The sequence below is a fragment of the Lissotriton vulgaris genome, chromosome 7 (genome assembly GCF_964263255.1).
Source record: "Lissotriton vulgaris chromosome 7, aLisVul1.2, whole genome shotgun sequence".
Taxonomy (NCBI): Eukaryota; Metazoa; Chordata; class Amphibia; order Caudata; family Salamandridae; genus Lissotriton; species Lissotriton vulgaris.
Window position 1 is genome coordinate 1,475,237,238 of NC_141695.1, and position 15,635 is coordinate 1,475,252,872.

Here is a 15,635-nt window from a genome sequence, read left to right on the forward strand (position 1 = left end):
GCTTTACATGTCTTGGCAGTAAGACGCCCAACACTAACCTTTTACTGTGGAAAGACTTGCTCGCCCAATTTGCGAGTGCAGGGTTACACGCTGAACCCTCATCTGTGCTAACTCCTAAAAGGCGCTACCAAAGTGGGTACTCCAAGGTATAAAACAACTCGTTACATTAAGCCAAACTTGTATCAAGTAGGATTTATTGTAACTTATTGCAGTGTACAGCTTTAGCAAAACTGCCACTTTGTTGCCTTTCAAACTCCTATGCCTTCCCTGTAACACATGTAGCCTGCTCCATTAGACCGTTTTCTGCCCTCCTGAAGAGACGTGCTAATGACCCCCAGGAAAGAGAATGAGTGATTACAGGACACGGTTTTCATGATGCCCACTTTAAGGGAAGGAGATGTAGCTTAATGGCCAGAGCTGCCAACTTTAGAACAAAAAGTGCAACACTGCCTCCCCACTTCGAGCATCCCAAGTCGTACCTTCACCATTATTAGTCCTACCGCCAGCAAGCAGGTGTACTCGCGTGCCTCATACAAAGGCAATTTCACCAGAGGTGAAGGCAGAGGCACTCCCAGTAAATGAGCTTCTGCCACAAAACACTGACTTGTCTCTCATTCCCACCAATTACACTACACCTGTCGGAGGAAGACTTCAATGTTTCTTCCTATGGAAGAGCTCACGTCAGACTGCTAGGTTCTAAATATAATGCGACGCGGCTACTAAGCGCCGAACACTTCCATCTTGTTCTCGAAATGGCTCAAACACTCCTCACTCAAGTGGGGGTGGGGAGAAGAGTTCAACGCAGCTACCTTTAAAACACTACGGTAAGGGGGTGTACTTCCATACTTTCTGATTACCAAATAGAGCCTCTCTCCAAGACCATTCCTCAATTTCAGTCCCTTCAATAGATGCATCCGTCCTGAACATTTCCATATAACCACTCTCCTGGATGTTATCCTGCTGCAGCAGCAAGAAAACTTCAGGGACGTTTCACCTCTCTCCTGCCAGTAGCAACTTGGGTGTTGATCCCCAAAGGCAGTCTTCAAAGGTGAAGCCGCTTTTGACGGGCAGATGTGTAGCATCGGGTAAGGGCTGCCCCATTGTTGAGGTAGACTGGCTGGCATGGGAGGCAGAGAGGGAAAACCAGTTGCAAAACCATTTTCCCCAGGGGCATGTAGTCCTGAGGTAGCCTCACCCGGGGGTGAGCTAGTAAAGTGTGTGCAACTGTAGAGGGGTCTCCATCTTTAGTGGGCCGAATGGTGTATCCTGGTATAGCCAGATGCCACAACACTGGAAGTGGACAAAAGGTGGGAGGGAACCTGGTGGCCTATTGGCTACCAACCTCATCCTGCCCTGAGGGCACTTATTGAACATACAGAGGCCCTGGTACACAGACCTTGGATGTCAACTGACTCGGAAGGTGGACCGAATAGAGACTTCCCTGCTGCACTAGAGGAACCAGCAAAGAGAGGCTTCACCTGGTGACTAGCTAAGGGAGGGACTGATCCCTGGCAAAGCGGTTTCCAGAGCCCAGTCAAGCCAAGAGAACTCAGAGGGCCAGTCAGTTGGCCACCTGTTCGCAGCACAGGAACACAACATCAGAAGCAACCTGCTTGGGCAAGTTGGTAGCCTAAAGTCTTTAAGCAACTACCACTGCTGCGGTGCAGCACTGATGACCAAGACTAGACTCAGAGTTAGCTGAACCTAGGAGTGCTGTTGGAGAGATGCTGGACCCTCTGAAGGAAAGTTATCAGATGGGGGATTACTGGCCTATGACCACGACCACAGACGACTGGAGAGGACTTTGTGGGACGTCGACCCTGTATGAAGGACCCTCACACGATCTTCATGGACCGAGGAATACCTGCAGGAACGCTCCAGTCAACTGTGTTGCATCATTAAAGTATGTTCAGCCTTCTTCATTTGTTTCACAAGACCACTCCATAGGAATCTAATGCAACATGATTGAAGTGCCTAGAACTGTTGAAGGACTGCTCCTCCTATGAAAACTGTTTTTGAGAACCTTGCTGTTCCCCTGTTGCTCATTCGAAGTTCTTCCAGCTGACTGCATTACCACTCACCAAAGTTTTCCTTGAAACAGTTTCTAAGTGTCCAGTTTGTTGACTTTGCCAAGGCTTGTTAGCCGTTGAGTGAAATTGCATTGATTTAATATTGCTTGTAAAATCTAGGTCTCCGAAACCCCTGGTGGATCTTTATTCATTCAAGTGTCTTCATTCTTACAAAAATAGTCTAATTTTATAAATTGGTGTCTGGCTTCTTGAGTGTTATTGTCGATTACTTCTTGAATTGTTTTGGGACTGGTTGAAAGCGTAACACTTCTGTGTAAACCTTAATACTGCCCCATGCCCCAGCTACCGAGGTTTGAGCTAAGGGTTTGACAGACGAAACCTAAGGGTCCTTAAAGGGATTGGTAAGTGTATTACACAGTGAGGTTGCGCTACCACACCATATAATGCTCCCCATTTTCTCAGACCAAATATTTATTCATTCTTTGGGGTCTTCTGTTTGTAGGGATGTACAACTTGTGGGTTTTGGTTCTCACTAGACATTAGGACAGGCTTATTGCAGACTATTTGTTTATTCATTGTTTAGTTTAACTTTGTGGCAGCCTCTTTTTGCATATATTGACCCCCATTGTGTAAAACCCACTTTTTCCTCCCATCCCTCTCTCTCCTTACTTTTCCCCAGCAGCAAATCTAAGGGTCGGATGGTATTGCAAATAGGATCTTTGACTTTAAGGGAGATGAGTCAGTGAAGCCCCTTTCAGATTGATAATTAAGTTGTTTTAATCTTGCAAGAAATGCCTTTGCTTCCGCCTATGGGGAGTGGGCCTACTGCACCAAGCTTACCTTAAGCTTTGTGGAATCTGGTTGCAAACATGATGCAGGCCCCTCTATGGTTTTATGGTGATATCTAGTACAGGCTAAGCTTACTTGCCTTATGGAATGTCACAAGAGCAGGTTAAACCTGCCTATTAAATCTATACATGTATCAGTAGCAGAGCAGGGTGCTAAACGGAGTGGACCCTATTACCATATGTGTGGGGCTTGGCGGTAGTTTCTCCTCAGGTCTGTTTGAATTACTGAAGCACAGGAAAGGCTAGTTTGTAGGGCCTCTATTCAAATGAAGAGATCGGTGGCATTGTATACTGGTCTTCAAGTTACTGGATCATGGGAACTAACTGTAGCAATAATACAGAAACATTTTTATGGCATTACCTGATACGATTTTCAAGGCAACACTAATTTTCACAGCAGTGCTTTTGAACCTTTGACAGCTTGCTGCCTTAATATTCTGGTGTCTCATTGTCTTCTGGTATCTTTTATTGTATTTCTGGTTAAACTTTGAGACCTCAGTATAGTCTTGTTGGGAGAACATACACATAAGCATTGTTACTAACAAGTGATTTTTATCCCTTCGCATTGTATTAGTCACACTCTATTATCGCCCATAAATGTGAATATTCTTGAAAACTTTTCCTGCACATGGTACTTTTAGAGTCTTTCCGATGGACTAGTCGAGACCTATGAAAGCTAATATCCCTTCTGGGGAATAATGGTTAGTTAATGTTTCTCAATATGATTGACTTGGAATGACCTCATCATAGAAGGCCACCTCATCCTTTGCTAAAGAACACAATGACGTTTTCCTGTTTCCTCTACAGGAGATGACTACGGGAGAAAGGGAAGTAATCACTAACCTTGGCAAATGTAACTTTAATGAAATGGGAGCCTACTTCAAGGTGCTGTCCGAAGCCAGGAAACAAATGACCAAGGAGGAGAAACTGGTGCGTATAGAATCCTAGAGCATACTTGTCTGTGAATTGCAAAGAGATGTGCAATATTAGTCCTAATTCAAATTCTATAAATAATGACTAAATTGTTGGTGTATAGTTGCATGTAAATATATTTATTTTGCACATGAAGTTAATAGAAGTAATGTTAAATATTTCCATCTGTTGACCACTTGTCATATTTACTATTTGTTTAAATGCGCAATAGTGGTGCAGTACATGCCCAAGCAATTACTTGAGTTTAGGTAAGAGCACTGTGAGTGTATGCAACCCGTTCAGACAGGCTGCAGGATATCCATGGTTGGAGGCAAAAAAGGGTCTGCTTTAACTGCCAGGTGACCATCTCGTTGCTTCAGTGGCTCTGGGCTCCAAGGATCTGTAGTTCATGGGCAGCAGTCTTTTGAGTCCATCTGCAAAGACCTACATGTGAGAAGTTGGCCTGATATGTGATGTCCACTATTCTACTGAGCACCTTGCACCAGTCCAAACAACCCTTATTGTGATGGTTGTAAAGTCAACCTTATAGACCAGCTATCCTAGGGGTAGCATGGACAAAAGCAGTCTTAGGCTAAACTCAAGAGGGCATGTGAAGCCAGCTGTTTTACCATATGCAATCCTTTTAATACCAAATGAAAGAACACCACACAGGTTATATATTAAAAATAAATATATATTTATTTCTAAACAACCCCCTGAACTCTTTATGAGCACAAGCGCATAACAAGTAACTTAATATAACATACAAAAGTTGCACAAATAAGGATAGGCCCTGGTGGCCCGTTAAACCATATACTAAAATAGTGGTATAAGAACCAAGTCACGAACAATGGTAAGGCCTAGGGCCTTGAGAATCGCTAGGGCTACACTGGACTAACAGTAGTTAGGGAGCAGGAGGCCCATGGGATGCGGATGCAGTGTCTAAATGCACACGCGTGTACACATAGAAGTCAATGGGTGCGTAAAGTTAGAAAGTTAAAGTTTTAGGAGTCTTCCGACTGGACTAGAAACTAACCACTTGAAACTAGGAGTGTAAACCTTTAACGGAGCACTGCAGTACTCCTCTCGTTACCTCACCCACAGGAAGCTGGTGCATAGGTGTCAAAGTGTATCTGGTTTCGTCGTGGAGTTCTATGGACCCTTGGAGAAAAGCAGGCGACCAGGAGAGAAGAGTCCGGTTGGATCCAAGGGTGGATCGAGGATGAAGAGTACCTGAAAGCAGAGGGGACAGAGTTTGAGTCACTAGCCAGTGGCCTGGATGGAACCAGGAAGGAACCAGGCGATGTCCGGGAGCATGTCGCGAAGCTGGTCTCTGCTGCCATGTGGACCAGGAGTTGACGACGACCAGGAGCTGGACACGGACTGTCCCACGAAGGTTCTCTGTCGACGGTGTCTGTTCTCAATTCGGAGTCAACAGGCCTTGGCAAATGCAACCCACGCTGGAATCGAAGATGGCTTCTGGATCAGACCAGCAAGGTCTGATGGGCTGCTCCTTTTCAGGGGAGCAAGGGCCAGTCTGGAGCAACCAGACCAGCGTTGGAAATTCAAGTTTTCGTGGTCAGAGGCCACTAGCCAACGGGCAAGTGACCGGACAGACGCGTTGAGCAGGAAAATGCAAAAGAGCCCCACGCAGCACTCGGTGAGTGTGGAGAGGTGATTTTCGGTGCAATGGATGCTCGGGGCTGGGGCTTCTCAATCCCAATGCACAACTTCGAGGGTGCCTCAGAAGCTGCACGGAAAGCGATTCGCTGGCTTTTCAAGATGGCTGGTTCCACGTCTCTCGTCGCCTCCACAGGTCTCAGCATGGCTGTGGATCGGGCTGGTGGATGTCTGGAAGGCCAGGTCTGGTCAGGCTCTGTGTTCGAGCTCCGGCTGGAGCAACGACAAAGCAAACCGTTGAGCGCTTGATGGTGCCTGCTTGCACAGGGTGGTCACTCCTTGACCACAAGGGAGATTCTTCAGTCTTCTACGGCGAGTAGGATGTCGAAGGGTCCAGAGTTTCGTATCAGAGTTTCAGTCACGATTATCTAAAGTCTTGGGACTCAGCTCCTACCTATTACCTGCTAGGTCCCTCCTATGGGTGGGACCCAGGAAGGGGGTGGTTACACCCCTTTCCCTTTGTCCAGTTTCGCGCCAGAGCTGGGGCTGGAGTGCCCCAGCACCGGTTTGAACTGGGCTATGCATGGGACACCTTGTGTGCCCCAGGCAGTGTCCAGTTTCATTCAGCCCTCCCTGCCCCAATACACTATCGCCTGTCTGGGGTGGTGCTAGCACCTCCCTGTGGCAGGAAACCTATTGTCCAAGCCTCCCTCGCTGGAAGGACTCCCAGCAGTAGGAGGTCAGACTTGTGTCTGTGGCAGCAGCATCCATTTTGTGATGCTGAGACTCTGGTTAACTTTAACCGGGATTAAAGGAAGTAACCTGTCTTCTCTCCCTAGAAGGGTGGAATGCTACCCCCGTCGCCAGAATTGGCGACAGGGTTGTATACCAAAGCGTATGACACCTTACACGACCTGTTTTGATAAAGCCAAACCAAATTTAGCATTTGACCGTGAGGTTCATAATGCACTTAAGAGTATATGGTATGGCAATATCCTAGAACAACTATAAGGACATGGTTCCGAAAGCTGCAGACAGGCTCAGCTCATGCTAGAGCACCTTCTCACATAAAACCAAGCACTCTGCCTTCAGGATTAAGGCCTGCCATAGGAGTGACTTATAGGTGTATATGTGTCCAGATATAAGGCTAGACATAGGTATACTATATCTAAGCAAGGGGCGATTACATGACCTTGCCCCAGCTGAGTGTTCAGTCAGTTTGGATGGCCAGCCCGGGGTGGCAAAAGATATGCTGCTGCCCCTGGTAGGCGTTGGGTGCACCTATGCCCTGGGTACCTATAGTACACTGTACAGGGACTCATAAGAGTCACCCAATTCCCAATTGGTGATGTACCTAAAGTACATGGTGTGAAATTTAGAGAGATAACAGCAGGGCTGTGGGTCTGATTAGCAGGCCCACAGCCACATTAAGTCGAAAACCAGTGAAGCAAAAACATTGGGTGACCATAGGATAGCAGACCCTACTCTCCTACACTACAGTCCTCTACTTATTGTGCGACTTTGCAGGTTTTTCTTGCCAGTGGGTGGTCTGCTTCTCGCCAGCTCACAGCAGCTAGGTTTTTATGAGGGACCGTAACTTATTCCCAGCCTCAATGGAAGATGACCTTGATCTGATGGATTGAAAAAAAGAAAGCAGTGTAGTTAAAAAACAACTGTCTGCTGATGGACACTGTTACCACGATGCCCACTTCAAGGGAAGGAGATGTAGCTTAATGGCCAGAGCTGCTAACTTTAGAACCAAAAGTGCAACACTTCATTGGTAGGTCTTTTTGATGGGGAACCCTGTTTTGGTCCACAAGGAGACCAAATTAAAAAATAAAAAGGATACATAACACCAGAGAGTGCCTCAAAGCACTATCGTCCATGGACTCCTTTCGGAGGCAACAAAAGCTGCCTCCCCACTTCCAACATCCCAAGTCGTACCTTCACCATTATCAGTCCTACCGCCAGCAAGTAGGTGTACTCGCGTGCCTCATACAAAGGCAATTTCACCAGAGGTAAACGCAGAGGCACTCCCAATAAAGGAGTTTCTGCCACAAAACACGGACTTGTCTCTCATTCCCACCAATTACACTACACCTGTCGGAGGGATACTTCAATGTTTCTTCCTATGGAAGCGCTCACGTCAGACTGCTAATTTCTAAATATAATGCGACACGGCTACTAAGCGCCGAACACTTCCATCTTGTTCTCAAAGGCTCAAACACTCCTCACTCAAGGGGGGAGCTGGGGAGGGGAGGGGGGGGGGAGAAAGAGTTCACAGCAGCCACCTTTAAAACCCTACGGTAAGTGGGTGTACTTCCATACTTTCTGATTACCAAATTGAGCCTCTCCACAAGACAATTCCTCAATTTCAGTCACTTCAATAGATACAGCCTTACTGAACATTTCCACATAACCCCTCTCCAGGATGTTCTCCTGCTGCAGCAGCAAGAAGACTTCATGACTGCCGCGATCTGAAGGTACCAAGGGCACTCTGGCCAGGGAAGGCCTCTATGGCTGGCTGCATGTTTTGGTGCAGAACAAAGTGAAGAGTCGACATGGGACATATCCCTGTGTGCCATGCCCACAATTCACTTGCCTGGCATAGGTCAGCCTTCCCTGTAGCTGGGTGCACAATACCAGTGTATTATACTTTATTCGGAGGCCGGGTAGCCTAAGCCACGTCAAGCCCTTTGCCGGTTGCGATGAAAGGAGAGTTCAGTAGTGTGGGGCTGCCTGGGGGACTACTATTTTAAGAGACAACTCAAACCTACATTGAGGTGGCACAGGGCCCATGCACCTGTACCTATGCTATGCTTTGTAACTCATGTAACTATGCTCCAGCAACTGATGTAACTTTGTAACTATGTTCTGAAACTATGTTCTTCCTCATGTATAGCGCTCTGATACCTTCGGGTTTACCCCGAAACTTTTTCTCCGCATGTAATCACAACACAGTTGTTACAACAACTGTGTTGCGATTCTGCATACCATTACTCCGCAAGCCGGATCAACGACTTGAGGGGGGGAGGTGTTGGATTAAAAATCCAACACCTTCCCTTGTGTCCGCGCAGACTGGAGTTGGAATAGTAAATTATATTGTTGTTGCGACTTGCGGAGTAATGGTATGCGGAATCACAACGTGGTCGTTGTAACTACTGCGTTGTGATTCCCTGCAGGGAAAAAGGCTGTGGGATTTCAACATGGATTCTAAATAAAGTGGTGAAGGTACAGGTGCATGGGCCCTGTACCCCTACAGTGTCTATGCCAATTCTTACATTGTAAGCGCAGTAATGCCATTAAGAGTATATGGTCTGGGGGTTTGTCATTACGAACTCCACAGCACCATAATGGCTGTACTGAAAACTGGGAAGGTATCAAACATCTTAGCACATTAAACCCACACTGATGCCATTGTCGAATTTAATCTAAAATGCACTCAGAGGACATCTCAGAGATGCCCCCTGAAAAACGACATAGCACTAGTGTCTTGGCTGAGTGGCTTCTCGCCAGCTGCCACCACCAGACAGTTTCTGGACTCCTGGGTCGAGAGCCTGCTGCTCTCGGGGGCCTGAAACAATGCACATCTGGGACGAGGTGCCAAGCCTCCTCCCCAGGATGGGCAGGGTCTACGAAGGGGGAAGCTTGAAAGGCTTGCCCCCTTTGTAAGCACCCCAGCCCTTTGCTGCTTCCAGCAACTGTCCCCTACCGGTTTGGAACTCTCCACTCAAGAACCAGAAGGACCTGCCCTGCCTTCCAAAATCAAGACTTTGTCTCCCGTGAGCACCAGATTAGCTCAACAGCAGACTCTGGCCCTGGCCAAATCTGAGAGTCTGCACCCGACGCCCACAGCCAGAGTTAGAGTGGCCCAACACCACGAGGAGGTCTTCCTGGCAATCCTGACCTGGCTCGAATCTCCAATCTACGCCTGCAGCCCCTTTCTCGAGGACCCCCTGACTGCTACCAGAGCTGGTAAGAAACCCCGATCCCACGGCCTTGGGGCCCTAACCTACTTACCTCTTCAACCGGTGGTCACTTCCAAAAGATCTTCGTCCTGAGCGTACAGTGTTTATTGCAACCAGAGAATCCCCATTGAAATCAACAAAGCACCTGATGCCAAAACGGCACCCTGCACCCATCCACTGCTGCGGGTGTACTTTGGTGCTAACTCTATTTCATCCCCCTTTTGCCCTGAGCCTAAAACCAGGAGATTTGCTCCCACCACAGTGTGGCCTGCTCATGAGCAGCCACTAACCGGAGTGCCCTCTATCCCCCATTGGATAGCATTGGGCCTTAGTACTCTGCACCCGGCCGCCCTAGTGCAGCGGAGTGTGTTCTGAGAGTGCATCCTCGACCCTGTGGTAACCTCTTACTCTAACCCCAGAATACCATCTCCCACAAATAACTAGTTACCTGCAAACCGATAACTCCACTTACTCCCATAGGATTGCATTGACTGCTTTTTTTGAAAATTGTTATAAGTGTGGAGTTGGTTTGTATGAAAATAATATGTTCGAGGCATATGAGCTGCAGATTGTACACTTTGCATTAGATCGCCGCCTGGTGTTGGGCTCGGATAGAAGAACAATTTTTACAATTACACCGTAACAAAGTGGTCCTAAGAACAAATCCCAAATTCCTTCCTAAAGTCATGACTCCATTTCATCTAAATCAATCAGTAGAGTTGCCAGTGTTTTTTCAAAACCCTGACTCAGTAGCAGAAAGAGCTCTACACACCTTAGATGTTAAAAGAGCCCTTCTCTATTACATTGACAGGACTAAATCCTTTCGCAAGAAAAACACTTGTTTGTAGCTTTCTCGCCACCACATAAAGGCAACCCATGTCTAAAGCTGGGATTGCAAAGTGGATTGTAAAATGCATACAAATATGCTATCAAAAAGCAAAACGTACATTAACAATTACTCCTAGAGTGCACTCCACACGCATACTAGGAGCCTCTATGGCTTTCTTAGGGAACATTCCACTAGAAGAGATCTGCAAGGCAGCAACATGGTCTACAACACATACCTTCACTAAACACTATTGTGTTGATGTGCAAACCAAGCAGCAAGCTGCAGTAGGCCAAGCTGTCCTTCAAACTACTACAACAGATATAGGTGGCCACCGCTAAGGGAGACACTGCTGTATTATCGATGCTCGGTGCGAGATCTGCAGCTCATATGCCTCGAACGGAAAATGCTACTTACCAGTATGCAGTTCTTGGCATGTAGAGTATCACAATCCCTTTAAACAAAATAGAATCCACTCAGAAGGTGGTAGTGATCCCTAAAGTGATGGGGAGCACACAGTGTTGTTTAAATACCCCTCACACACCAACAGGCCCCTTGGTGTCATGCTTAATCATCGGGGCCTTCGCACCCCTCTACGGGATGCGGCGTGCTGCGACTCACGGATACGTAGGAGCACTAATAGTGAACTATGTGTTTGTGTGTGTGAGGGAGTGTGAGTGGTGAGGTGAAAGAAGTGAAGGTTTAAAAATACCTGGCTCGTAGGAAAAAATATTTATTATGTCCTCGGCTGGTATTGTTAAAAGGGGTGCAAGATGAGGTTGTCAGTTATACGTATTAGGGTATATCAACCTCTATAAAGTGCGTCGACATGTTTCGGAGTACAGCGACTCCTTCTTCAGGACGAGGATATGCACGATTATCCTCACCTTACTCACATGGGTGTGGAATGTAAAAGTGTATTTTACAAAAAACACTAGGTGAAATGTACCTATAGTTGTAGAAGTGTGGATAAGCTCTGTTGCGCCCAATTGGCGTTTGAATAACTTATGGATAAAGGTTGTCTGACCTCATGAGCCTAAGCGTGGTATTGGGGGTTCCTTCCTCACTGCTCAATATAGCAACGGTTACTGCACGACCTAGTAGACTGCCATCCCCTCAACGCGGCTCAGACGATGTGATGTGAGTATCACAATCTCACCCGCCTCCCCGGGACCTGTATCTGTTCCAGTTTTATCTTACTTGGATATACACGCATGGACATCCTTTTTTCTTTCTACTAACTCCATAATTTCCCATCATGGAGTCGATGCCCATGTGCATTATCGTCCAAGGGAGGAGTCACCTATCTTATGACTACAAAGACTTCTTCCAAGACGACAACATGCAGTCATCGAGCCCAACACCAGGTGGCGATCTAATGCTCAGTGTGAGACTCTGCAGGTGCATACTGGTAAGTAGCATTTCCTTTGAGTAGTTTTGAAAGAGTAGTTTGAGACTGTAATCTAGAGAACTCTTGGAGAACTAGGATTGCAGGTTAATTACTGTTATGGTTAACTTGATGATAGAAATATGAGCTTTGGATACATTGCAGATTAGCAAGAATGGCTACACAAAGACTTTAGGTAATTAAATTGTAACACTTCTAGTTTGTTTTGTTACTACGTAGATAGGTCTACTACATTTAACAAACTGTGTTCTAAGCAGAATTACCCTTTGGTTCTCCATAGCAATTAGGATGCCCTTTGTGAACCCACTATGAAGATTCTGCATGCCAATGTCCTGTAGACTAGATAGAAAATTGAAATTATTGCTTTATTTCTGCACCTAGAAAATCAAAGAAGAGAATGAGCGGCTACTTCAGGAGTACGGTTTCTGTATTATGGACAACCACAAGGAACGGATAGCAAACTTCCGCATTGAACCTCCAGGGTTGTTCCGGGGCAGAGGCAATCATCCTAAGATGGGCAAGCTGAAGAGGCGGATACGACCAGAGGACATTATAATTAATTGCAGCAAGTAAGCCCAGTGATTTATCTTACTGTGAATGAGTTTAGACGTTTTGGTTAACTACGCAGCGCTGGTTTTTCAAGCACATCATTTCTGTTCATAGAAAGCGGAGCAGAATGAAGTTTTATATTATGATACTGGACCACAAAATATTTATGTTCGAGTCATGAGCTGCAGATTGCACACTGTGCATTGATCGCCACCTAGTGTTGGGCCTGGATGTTTGCAGTTTGTTTTCCTGAAAAGTTCCTTGGAAGTCACGAGATAGGTGACTCTTCCTTTGGACCACATTGCGCATGGGCATTGGCTCCATCCTCATTGTTTTTTTCCGCCATCGGGCTCGGATGTGTTTCCTGCGCTCCGGTTTGGAACCAAATTCCCTTCGGCGCGCAATCCTCACCTGTTCGACGGTATTGTTTCGATCGCACTCCACATAGACGCGATTCTTCACCACCTCTGAGGCTTTCATTCCGGTCGTCAACGAAGGCCTTACTTTCAGGCTCCTGGAAAGGACGCCATTTGAGAAGTGGCCTCGATGTGGGTTGAAGTTTCCCCACACAGATCTACATGAGGTGTGCAACCTCTGCCCCCTCACTGGAGCACGAGGCCAAAGACTGTTCCGCTTGTGCCTCATTCTGCTCCAAGAAAACGATTCGGGATTGACTAGCTCGAAGAACTATGGCTCGCTAGTCAGCTTCGATCCCCGCCGACATCTTCGAAGAGGGTGTCGACGTGACCGAACACCAGCACGCCGAAGAGAGTACCAGCTCTTCAGATGCCGAAGACTCCGACGTCGAGGACATCACTCAATCTCAACGGGTCGAAAGTAAGACAGTCGACCCCAACCCTTCCTCGACACCCTCAAAAAAGGCTTTGGGCCCACCCCCACCCTCACCCTCAGGCCGGGGTGCACACAATAGAGACTGCTTCCCACACCCCGCCTTCGGGCCTGACATAGAAGCCTACTAAGCCTTCAGGAAGCTCTGGCTCAAGCCAGCCTATTCCCGGTGCCGATCTTATACTGACACCGAAGAAGCCATCTTCCTCAACCACGCCGACAGTTGCTCCGACACCTAAGCACACGGCGCCGAAGACTGGCAGCGGCTCATTGATGCCGAAACGGCACTCTGAGCAGAGTAAAAAACCACCTAAAGCTCCAGATTCACACGCTTCGGAACCGAAAAAATAGGTTCCGGTAAAAGACATTTCAAAAGAGCACACTACTAAACCAAAAGACCCAAGACCAGGTACCGACTCGGTGCCGGAAATCCTACCGAGCCGAAAACTTCGATGCCAAAGGATCTGCCCTACTCACAAGAACTTTTCACACCAGATCCTAATCAGAAAACTCTTGTAAAGCAGCAAGCTCCCAGCCGTTCTTTTCGTCGCTCATCATACAGAGGCAACACAAGAGGCTACTCCTCAAAGCCCCTCCACTTCTTACAAAACCCCTAGCCAGTCCACATTCACTAAGGCTACCAGAGAGTAGGGGTACAGGGGTAATAACTAAGGCAGAGGCAAGACTAACAACTCCCTCTCTGCCTCCACCCCTACCCAATGACTTTCCTCTCCTCTTCCCCAGCCCCCACCCCCCAAACATTCCACTCCTGTGGGGGGGAGACTGCAACAATTTCTTCCTGCCTGGGCCAAGATCACATCAGACATGTGGGTGTGACAAATTATTTAGTCAGGTTACTGTCTAGAACTATCATATATCCCCCCCCCCCCCCAAACATACCACCCAAAAAGCGTCCAAGGTCAAAAGAACATCTATTACTGTTAACGCAAGAAGTAGTATCTCTGCTACAAAAAAGTGCAATATAACCAGTTTCTCTGCACCAACAAAACAAGGGATTTTAAAAGACGTCTCTCTAAGGCCTATTCTGGACCTCAGACCACTAAACATATACATACAGTTAGACCATTTTCACATGGTCACACTCCAACAAGTCCTTCTGCTCCTGTTACAAAACGACTTCCTTGCTACACTCAAGGACGCATACTTCCACATTCCCATTCACAAGGCTCACAGGAAGTATCTCAGATTTGTAATAGACTGGCAGCACTATCAATTCAAAGTACTCCCATTCAGTGTCACAACAGCACCAAGAGTATTCACCAAGTGCTTAGCAGTAGTGGCAGCGCATTTACGAAGACCGCACATCCATGTCTTCCCGTACCTCGACGACTGGCTCATAAAAGCTAGCTCATACAACCAATGCGTGGAGCACACTCATGCCACAATCCAACTGCTCCACAACTTGGAGTTCACAAATAAACCAAACCGAGTCTCATCTACAACCATACAAAGTTCAACAGTACCTCAGTGCCACAATAAACACCTCAACAGCGCAAGCTTATCCCACTCCAGCAAGGATAGTTGGCATGCAAACTCTTCTGGCAAAGTTTCAGCAACAACACTCCCTTCCAGCACGAGCGTTCATGCAACTCATAGGGATGATGGCCTCTTGCATTTTCATAGTGCCCCATGCAAGACTTCTAATGCGTCCACTACAAGAGTGTTCATCACTTCAATGGAACCAGGCTCACGGTCAATTAACAGACCTAGTGTTGGTAGACGGTCGGACTCATCGCTCTCTGCAGTGGTGGACCACCAAAAACCTTTCCAAGGGACGACCATTCCTAGAGCCAGTTCCTCCGATAATTTGACTGCTGACTCATCGCTCTCCGACTGAGCGGCCCACCTACTGCAACACACCATGCAAGGCAGGTGGACACCACAACAAAAGTTACTCCGCATTAATCATCTGGAGTTACTAGCAATATTCCTAGCACTAAAAGCTTTCCAAAAGCAAGTATCAAAGCTGCATTAGTCCGCACGGAACACATGACAGCCATGTATTACATACAGAAGCAGGAAGGCACACACTCCCTGCAACTCTCAACTAGCACAGGACATATGGCGGTGGGCTATACCTCAAAACATATTCCTTCTAGCCCAGCATGTTCCAGGAGTACAAAATACCATAGCGGATCTGTTAAGTCGTCAAACACAACAGACCCACGAGTGGGAACTTCATATGCAAGTTCTTCAACCATTCTTTCAGATGTGGGGACAACCTCCGATAGACTTCGTTGCCACCCACAAACGCCAAATGCCCAAGCTTTGCCGCCAGATATCCACAACCACTGTCCAAAGGCAATGCGATATGGATGAACTGGTCAAACAGATTTGCGTACGCTTTTCCACATCTACCACTCATGCCATTAGTAGTACGCAAACTACAGCAGCATTCTCCTACCCTCATCCTAGTTGCTCCAACGTGGGCCAGACAGCCGTGGTACACCACACTGCTACAACTGTCTGTAGTACCGCACCCAAAATTTTACCTGTCTCCACATCTCTTAACACAGATCCGTGGAGAAATCAGACACCTGGACCCAGCTCAGCTCAACCTTGCGATCTGGCTCCTGAAATCCACAATTTGGCTATCTGAACCTT

The 15,635-nt window shown here is 47.1% G+C and overlaps 1 protein-coding gene across 2 annotated transcripts in view; it reads left to right on the forward strand.

The window, feature by feature from the left end:
- Nucleotides 1–15,635, forward strand: part of TOP1 (DNA topoisomerase I) — a 232,704-nt gene that overhangs the window by 99,071 nt on the left and 117,998 nt on the right. For both annotated transcript variants that reach the window (XM_086932270.1, XM_086932271.1), the window contains exons 11-12: nucleotides 3,686–3,808; nucleotides 11,994–12,181. In XM_086932270.1, the coding sequence (XP_086788396.1) occupies nucleotides 3,686–3,808; nucleotides 11,994–12,181 (311 nt within the window). The remainder of the gene's footprint in view (nucleotides 1–3,685; nucleotides 3,809–11,993; nucleotides 12,182–15,635) is intronic.